A 10,000-nucleotide genomic window follows, 5' to 3' on the forward strand; every position below is an offset into this window, starting at 1 on the left:
AAAAATATAAAAAAACACTTAAATGGACAGATAGTTGGGAAGTTTTAAGATTTAGGCGTTAAAACACTTTTATGAGTGGGTCCCCAGGAGTTTTTTTCAAACCGTCACAATGAAATAAAATGTGTTATGAATTATTGACCTATTTAAGGCAAATATTCCACGTCTACATTTATTTTGGGTGTTTTTGCCATTAAAACTGGGCTTTCTTGAACAAAAAAGGCATCAAACATGAACAAATGTTAACTGTCATTGCTCCAAAAATAACAAGACATCAAAATCAATGCTAGTTATTGACCTTTTAACCTCCAATCGCTTCATATCAATTATTCCACTACTTTGGGCCACTTGGTGTTTTTGCCAAATTAAAAGTCAGTTTTCTATGACAAAAAGGGCTTTAAACACACACACAAACATAAAATAATAACTTTTAATTGAGGGATGGATCTGAAGTGAATCTGGAGATTTAAATAAAATATTTATGTATAAATATGACTTATTTTGATCACTTTTATGAGTGGGACCCTTTTGGATCCCCAAGTATTTTAGTGGGATTTCTTTGTTATAACTCATTGCTCCAGAAATAATCATGAATCAAGTCAATGTTGGTATGAATTATTGACATATTTAAGTCTCACACATCTAATATTCCACTTTGAGAATGATTTAGGGGGAAATGTTGCATATTTTGTTCATAAAAGCCAAAGTATGACAAAAAGGGCATAAAACAAAGAAACAAAAAACATCATAAAAACTTCTAATCAACGAATAGATCTAAACTCTATCTCCAGATTTAACGCTCGAAAGTTAAGAAAATACAATTTAAAAAAAAGTAAATTCAGTGTTTCCCATAAACTGCCAAGATACCTGTGGCGGTGGGGGCGTGGCTATGGGCGTGGTCACCATGACATCATCGAGTAATTTGCATAATTTACTACAATATGATTTTCTCTAAAAAGGCTAAGAAATGTATACTTACTAATTAATAACTGTTTTGTTTTAAACGTCCATCCATCCATCCATTTTACAATATAATTACAACACTTTATGTACATATTTATATACAGATTTGAACAATAAGTTATTCACTGAAATATATTTATTAATTGTGGTTCTTACAAAAAATATATCTCATAAAATATAAAAGCTAAAACGTCTCAAAGCTCTGCCCCTTTAATTAGTGCATACTAAATAATTTAACTTTAGCCTACTACTACAAGCATATTATTTACCAGCAACATAAAGTGAAACAGAGGCAGAGGTGTCCTGCCACAGTCAGTAACAAATAAACAGAAAACAGTAGTGGTGGTAGATAGACACAGAGCTTCATCAAACATCTGATCCACTGAACAAAGAGCTCCAAAAATCTTGAACTTTAGACTGCCATCAGTTTTACTCCCTACACTTAACCATGTGTTTCCTACTGCCTGCACACTTTGCACCCTTTGTTATATACACATGTTGTGTTTCTAATATAAATACATTTAATAAAGTCAAATACAAATAAGGCAACAAGAGAAGTATCCTACACTTCTCTTTTGTAAAGTAAATATGAACAGTCGATATGGGCATCTACATCAACTATATGATTTGCCTGAGAAGCTGGAGAGGACAAAAAAAAAAAAAAAATTTTTTTTTATTTTTTATTTTTTTTAAATATTAAATATTTTTTTTTTTTTTTTTTTTTTAAATTTATTTATTTGTGGCGGACGTAATTCTTTCGTGGCGGGCCGCCACAAATAAATGAATGTGTGGGAAACACTGCAATTTATTCTGAACACGTTTATGAGTGGACCCTTTTGGGTCCCCAATAATTTTATTGCGATTTTTTTTTTTTGAAGCTGTCATTGCTCAAAAAGTAATAATGAATCCAAATGAATGTTGTTCTAAAATATTGACATCTTTAAGTCTCACATTACTTCACATCCAATATTCCACTTTGAAATATTTTTGGGAGAAAGTATTGCATATTTTGTGTGTTTGCCATCAAAAAAGGTTTTGTTTGAGAAAAAAGGCATACAACAAAACCAAAATAATACAGATGTATAATTGATGGGTTCATCTAAAGTTGATCTGGAGATTTAATTGTTGCAAGTAAAGAAGAAAAACAAAAAAGACTTTTTTGGATCCCCAAGAATTGTAGTGGGACTTTTTTGAAACTGTCATTGCTCCAAAATGAATAAGACATTAAAATGAAGGTTGTGAATGATTGATGTATTTAATTCTCCAATGACTTCACATCAATTATTACACTTTCAACATGTTTGGAGGGGGAAATATTTTGTGGCCAAAAAGAGGGTTTTCTTTTACAAAAACAAAACAAATGTAAACTTATTTCAACATTTCAATCTAAAGTTAATCTTAAAACTCAAGCTTTGTTAAAAAAAACAACTTATTTAGGAAATGTGTGACTGAGAGCCTTCTGAGCAAGATGAAACAATCTACACATGGAGAATGAAAACACTCTCTTCCTTTTTCTTTGGCTTTCTGACAAATACCTACTGCAGCTTGAAATATTGGAAAGTCCATCAATTGCGAGGAATAACAACATCAAATGTCTCAATATTGCGTCCCTCAGGGCACACATTTGTTCAGCTGTTTGCCCCCACCTCAGGCCCCATGACGTGTAGCGTGGGCCCCCACCTCAGGCCCCATGACGTGTTGCTACGTAGCGTGGGACCCCACCTCAGGCCCCATGACGAGTAGCGTGGGCCCCCACCTCAGGCCCCATGACGTGTAGCGTGGGCCCCCACCTCAGGCCCCATGACGTGTAGCGTGGGCCCCCACCTCAGGCCCCATGACGTGTTGCTACGTAGCGTGGGACCCCACCTCAGGCCCCATGACGTGTAGCGTGGGACCCCACCTCAGGCCCCATGACGTGTAGCGTGGGACCCCACCTCAGGCCCCATGACGAGTAGCGTGGGCCCCCACCTCAGGCCCCATGACGTGTAGCGTGGGCCCCCACCTCAGGCCCCATGACGTGTTGCTACGTAGCGTGGGACCCCACCTCAGGCCCCATGACGTGTAGCGTGGGACCCCACCTCAGGCCCCATGACCTGTAGCGTGGGCCCCCACCTCAGGCCCCATGACGTGTAGCGTGGGCCCCCACCTCAGGCCCCATGACGTGTAGCGTGGGCCCCGACCTCAGGCCCCATGACGTGTTGCTACGTAGCGTGGGACCCCACCTCAGGCCCCATGACGTGTAGCGTGGGCCCCCACCTCAGGCCCCATGACGTGTAGCGTGGGACCCCACCTCAGGCCCCATGACGTGTAGCGTGGGACCCCACCTCAGGCCCCATGACGTGTAGCGTGGGACCTCCGTCCTCCCGCTGCTCAGCATTCCTGCGTGCAGAAAAAGTCTCCTTTTGGGTTCTCTCTCAGGCGTGTTGTTGTTCCTTATCAATCCAGCCGCGCTCCCCAGGATGACGAATGGCGGCTGTCACGGCCACGCTAGTCATAACAACCTTTACGTCTTATAACGTTTAGCCATGTCCTTATCCACACCGTTTGTGTGTGTGTGTGTGTGTGTGTGTGTGTGTGTGTGTGTGTGTGTGTGTGTGTGTGTGTGTGTGTGTGTGTGTGTGTGTACTTGTATTTCTACCCTTCTTGAGACGTGAAGAAGGAAAAGTATCTTCCATATGAGGAGGTGTGAACAAGTGATGACATAAATCAATAACATTGCATCTAATAGAGAGCCAAATACTAGAGTCCGTGAACATTGCTCCAAAGTCAGGATGATTGTTGATTTAAAGTGCATACAAGAGTAAACATTGACAGGTTAAAGGCAGCAATATATGATCAAACAAGATGGCAGCTAAAGGACTTCCCTATTCATCCCCGCCAGGTGAACATCTGATTTTACCACCATAGGATGAACAAATACACTACACTACTAAGACTATAGTGGCCATTAACACTTAGCTTCTACAGCTGGGTTGTCCAAAGTGCAGCACAGGGGCCATCTGTGGTCCCTGACTCCTTTATCATCTGTGGTCCCTGACTCCTTTGTCATCTGTGGTCCCTGACTCCTTTGTCATCTGTGGTCCCTGACTGACTCCTTTGTCATCTGTGGTCCCTGACTCCTTTGTCATCTGTGGTCCCTGACTGACTCCTTTGTCATCTGTGGTCCCTGACTCCTTTGTCATCTGTGGTCCCTGACTCCTTTGTCATCTGTGGTCCCTGACTGACTCCTTTGTCATCTGTGGTCCCTGACTCCTTTGTCATCTGTGGTCCCTGACTCCTTTGTCATCTGTGGTCCCTGACTCCTTTGTCATCTGTGGTCCCTGACTGACTCCTTTGTCATCTGTGGTCCCTGACTGACTCCTTTGTCATCTGTGGTCCCTGACTGACTCCTTTGTCATCTGTGGTCCCTGACTGACTCCTTTGTCATCTGTGGTCCCTGACTCCTTTGTCATCTGTGGTCCCTGACTGACTCCTTTGTCATCTGTGGTCCCTGACTGACTCCTTTGTCATCTGTGGTCCCTGACTCCTTTGTCATCTGTGGTCCCTGACTGACTCCTTTGTCATCTGTGGTCCCTGACTGACTCCTTTGTCATCTGTGGTCCCTGACTGACTCCTTTGTCATCTGTGGTCCCTGACTGACTCCTTTGTCATCTGTGGTCCCTGACTGACTCCTTTGTCATCTGTGGTCCCTGACTCCTTTGTCATCTGTGGTCCCTGACTGACTCCTTTGTCATCTGTGGTCCCTGACTCCTTTGTCATCTGTGGTCCCTGACTCCTTTGTCATCTGTGGTCCCTGACTCCTTTGTCATCTGTGGTCCCTGACTCCTTTGTCATCTGTGGTCCCTGACTCCTTTGTCATCTGTGCTCCCTGACTCCTTTGTCATCTGTGGTCCCTGACTGACTCCTTTGTCATCTGTGGTCCCTGACTGACTCCTTTGTCATCTGTGGTCCCTGACTGACTCCTTTGTCATCTGTGGTCCCTGACTCCTTTGTCATCTGTGCTCCCTGACTCCTTTGTCATCTGTGGTCCCTGACTGACTCCTTTGTCATCTGTGGTCCCTGACTGACTCCTTTGTCATCTGTGGTCCCTGACTGACTCCTTTGTCATCTGTGGTCCCTGACTGACTCCTTTGTCATCTGTGGTCCCTGACTGACTCCTTTGTCATCTGTGGTCCCTGACTCCTTTGTCATCTGTGGTCCCTGACTGACTCCTTTGTCATCTGTGGTCCCTGACTCCTTTGTCATCTGTGCTCCCTGACTCCTTTGTCATCTGTGGTCCCTGACTGACTCCTTTGTCATCTGTGGTCCCTGACTGACTCCTTTGTCATCTGTGGTCCCTGACTGACTCCTTTGTCATCTGTGGTCCCTGACTGACTCCTTTGTCATCTGTGGTCCCTGACTGACTCCTTTGTCATCTGTGGTCCCTGACTGACTCCTTTGTCATCTGTGGTCCCTGACTGACTCCTTTGTCATCTGTGGTCCCTGACTGACTCCTTTGTCATCTGTGGTCCCTGACTCCTTTGTCATCTGTGCTCCCTGACTCCTTTGTCATCTGTGGTCCCTGACTGACTCCTTTGTCATCTGTGGTCCCTGACTGACTCCTTTGTCATCTGTGGTCCCTGACTGACTCCTTTGTCATCTGTGGTCCCTGACTGACTCCTTTGTCATCTGTGGTCCCTGACTGACTCCTTTGTCATCTGTGGTCCCTGACTCCTTTGTCATCGGCCTTAAGCACATTACAAAAAAACAAAAAATAGAGATGTCATTCGCACCCCTGGTGGTGACATCTATCAACATGAGGGTGGTCCCAAAAAGGAGGGACTTGTCACATTGACTGTGTGTCGCTTTTAAAAGAGCTCCCCCTCTGGCCAACATATGAAATAACAAGTGTGTGTAAAAATTTGAAGTGAACCCCTCTGGTCAACATATGAAATAACAAGTGTGTGTAAAAATTAGAAGTGCACCCCTCTGGTCAACATATGAAATAACAAGTGTGTGTAAAAATGTGAAGGTGCTCCCCCTCTGGTCAACATATGAAATAACTGTGTGTAAAATGTGAAGTGCTCCCCCTCTGGTCAACATATGAAATAACAAGTGTGTGTAAGAAATGTGAAGTGCGCCCCCTCTGGTCAACATATGAAATAACAAGTGTGTGTAAGAAATGTGAAGTGCTCCCCCTCTGGCCAACGTATGAAATAACAAGTGTGTGTAAAAATTTGAAGTGAACCCCTCTGGTCAACATATGTAATAACAAGTGTGTGTAAAAATTAGAAGTGCACCCCTTTGGTCAACATATGAAATAACAAGTGTGTGTAAAAATGTGAAGGTGCTCCCCGTCTGGTCAACATATGAAATAACTGTGTGTAAAATGTGAAGTGCTCCCCCTCTGGTCAACATATGAAATAACAAGTGTGTGTAAAATGTGAAGTGCGCCCCCTCTGGTCAACATATGAAATAACAAGTGTGTGTAAAAATGTGAAGTGTCAAATATATATATATATATATATATATATATATATATATATATATATATATATATATATATATATATATATATATATATATGAGACATACTGTAATAACTTTATGTAAATCATGAAGATTAAAACACAATTACAAACAAAACATTCAAAAAATAAATAATTACCTAAAAGCTTACCTTCTTTTATATTTGCATAGTATGTATATATTATTAATGTTGTAAATACACTTCTTTATATATCTAGAAAGGCTGGTCCTAAAGAGAGAGGCATTTTTCTCAAGAAGGGAACAAATACAAGAATGTGTGCGTGCGTGCGTGCGTGCGTGCGTGCGTGCGTGCGTGCGTGCGTGCGTGTGTGTGTGTGTGTGTAAAAGAAGGCTGAAAAGCTTCGGGTCGTGGATAACGAGACTGACCCAAAAACACAATGAGCTCAGCTGTAATCTGTCTTGTCCGCACACACACACACACACACACACACACACACACACACACACACACACACACACACACACACACACACACACACACACACACACACACACACACACACACACACACACACACACACACACATTTGTTGCTAAGGAAATGGAGTCCATCTAAGCGTAATAATAGCAATCAAAGTAATAATAAGTGGTAATCTTTCTAGCAAACAAAGTGCGTAAAAGAGGAAAAAGAAAAGAACAAAAATCTGTGGTTAGAAAAACTGTTGACTGTTCTGTCACTCATTGTCGTCATGGCAACAATCCACGACATCAATCATGTTGGACAATCAGAGGAAATGTCATTCCAGGCCAGGCCACTAGAGTGCATGTTAGCCACTTCTTTTCTCTAAAAATACTAGTTGAAAAAACAACTAAGTGGAATAAAAGAAGTAAGGAGAAAAAGTTGCAATGTTGAAGCTGCCATGTAGGCTGTTTTTTCTTCTTTAGAAGGGTGACAACATAATAAGGACTCAATCAATGTTGTCATGAATGATTGAGCCATGACTTGACATCAAATTAGTGCAATGCATGTTTTGTGTGTTTGCCCTACAAAAAGTAAGAAGGCATAAAACAAAGATAATAAAATGGACACATCTGAAGGAGATTTAAGCAGTGAAAGTTAAAAACCAATAAACTGTCAAGACTTCAAATCAATGGGAAATGGGGAAAATATTCAATACAATCTTTTTAACTTCATATCCACAGATAGCTCTGAAGTCGGTTCAATATTTAATTGTTGAAAGTAGAAAAAATAAATATATATATATATATTTCTTATTTTTAACAATTTTATGAGTGGGGCCCTTTTGGATCTCCAATCATTTTAGAGGGACTTAGTTTCAACTCTCACAAGGACTTCAAATGTGTTTAAGCAAGCAAGTATTTACGGTCAATTGAGCATTTTAAAAACAGCCTTTTCTTTGACAACTTTGTCTTCACATGGACCTGAAGTCCATTTAAAAGTGGAATAATAAAGAAATGATAATGTATGACTTCTATTTAGTGTTTATTACTGACAACCTTTCACAAGTCTATATATTGTATATGACAATGGCTCCCACATCTTATTTATGTGGCTTCTATTTCAGCCCTAACAAGTTCCACACTTTCATCCGGCCTCTTGGGCAACTACCGTACGTTGGGGATGCCACCATTATCATTCATTCTTCATGCCAGCAGACCTTGTACAGTAAGTGATTGTTCTATTATCTTTTTCTTTAGCTCTTAGCAATACTGCTACATGATGCTTCCTGTTTGACTGCTTGGAAAACATCCTCATTATATTCATGCTCAAAAATAGACTTATCTGGATCATGCCTGGTCCCAAACTAGTCTTTGTTGTCTCTCATCACGTCTGCAGGATTAGTCAAAGTTGTAGTCTTTGTTGTCTCTCATCACGTCTGCAGGATTAGTCAAAGTTGTAGTCTTTGTTGTCTCTCATCATGTCTGCCATTATTAGTCAAAGTTGTAGTCTTTGTTGTCTCTCATCAAGTCTGCAGGATTAGTCAAAAGTTGTAGTCTTTGTTGTCTCTCATCACGTCTGCCATGATTAGTCAAAGTTGTAGTCTTTGTTGTCTCTCATCACATCTGCCATGATTAGTCAAAGTTGTAGTCTTTGTTGTCTCTCATCACGTCTGCCATTATTAGTCAAAGTTGTAGTCTTTGTTGTCTCTCATCCCGTCTGCCATGATTAGTCAAAGTTGTAGTCTTTGTTGTCTCTCATCACGTCTGCCATGATTAGTCAAAGTTGTAGTCTTTGTTGTCTCTCATCACGTCTGCCATTATTAGTCAAAGTTGTAGTCTTTGTTGTCTCTCATCACGTCTGCCATGATTAGTCAAAGTTGTAGTCTTTGTTGTCTCTCATCACGTCTGCCATGATTAGTCAAAGTTGTAGTCTTTGTTGTCTCTCATCACATCTGCCATGATTAGTCAAAGTTGTAGTCTTTGTTGTCTCTCATCACGTCTGCCATTATTAGTCAAAGTTGTAGTCTTTGTTGTCTCTCATCACGTCTGCCATGATTAGTCAAAGTTGTAGTCTTTGTTGTCTCTCATCACGTCTGCCATGATTAGTCAAAGTTGTAGTCTTTGTTGTCTCTCATCACGTCTGCCATTATTAGTCAAAGTTGTAGTCTTTGTTGTCTCTCATCACGTCTGCCATGATTAGTCAAAGTTGTAGTCTTTGTTGTCTCTCATCACGTCTGCCATTATTAGTCAAAGTTGTAGTCTTTGTTGTCTCTCATCACGTCTGCCATGATTAGTCAAAGTTGTAGTCTTTGTTGTCTCTCATCACGTCTGCCATGATTAGTCAAAGTTGTAGTCTTTGTTGTCTCTCATCACGTCTGCCATGATTAGTCAAAGTTGTAGTCTTTGTTGTCTCTCATCACGTCTGCAGGATTAGTCAAAGTTGTAGTCTTTGTTGTCTCTCATCACGTCTGCCATGATTAGTCAAAGTTGTAGTCTTTGTTGTCTCTCATCACGTCTGCCATGATTAGTCAAAGTTGTAGTCTTTGTTGTCTCTCATCACGTCTGCAGGATTAGTCAAAGTTGTAGTCTTTGTTGTCTCTCATCACGTCTGCCATGATTAGTCAAAGTTGTAGTCTTTGTTGTCTCTCATCACGTCTGCCATGATTAGTCAAAGTTGTAGTCTTTGTTGTCTCTCATCACGTCTGCCACGATTAGTCAAAGTTGTAGTCTTTGTTGTCTCTCATCACGTCTGCCATGATTAGTCAAAGTTGTAGTCTTTGTTGTCTCTCATCACGTCTGCCATGATTAGTCAAAGTTGTAGTCTTTGTTGTCTCTCATCACGTCTGCCATGATTAGTCAAAGTTGTAGTCTTTGTTGTCTCTCATCACGTCTGCAGGATTAGTCAAAGTTGAGGGAAACACATGCAGGTCATGCTCATCATCCCACTGGGATCATCATCACTTAGTCAGTGTCATAAATCAACAAGTCAACATATTAGTGCTACTTTATTGGAACTGATTGAACTAATTCATGTCTATTAAAAACATTCTTTTGTTCAACAAAACAACAATTGGAACGGTATAAATTCAACACTAGAAAATATATTTTT

General features: G+C 41.1%; 1 protein-coding gene across 4 annotated transcripts in view; it reads left to right on the forward strand.

The window, feature by feature from the left end:
• LOC133632718 (putative histone-lysine N-methyltransferase PRDM6) overlaps positions 1-10,000 on the forward strand; it is a 98,603-nt gene that overhangs the window by 7,457 nt on the left and 81,146 nt on the right. For 3 of the 4 annotated variants that reach the window (XM_062025329.1, XM_062025327.1, XM_062025328.1), the window contains exon 3: positions 8,016-8,116. The exons of the other annotated variant lie outside the window; for it this stretch is intronic. In XM_062025329.1, the coding sequence (XP_061881313.1) occupies positions 8,097-8,116 (20 nt within the window). In that variant the 5' untranslated portion in view covers positions 8,016-8,096. The remainder of the gene's footprint in view (positions 1-8,015; positions 8,117-10,000) is intronic. 4 annotated transcript variants of the gene reach the window in all.

Source organism: Entelurus aequoreus, linkage group LG17 (assembly GCF_033978785.1).
Source record: "Entelurus aequoreus isolate RoL-2023_Sb linkage group LG17, RoL_Eaeq_v1.1, whole genome shotgun sequence".
Classification (NCBI taxonomy): Eukaryota; Metazoa; Chordata; class Actinopteri; order Syngnathiformes; family Syngnathidae; genus Entelurus; species Entelurus aequoreus.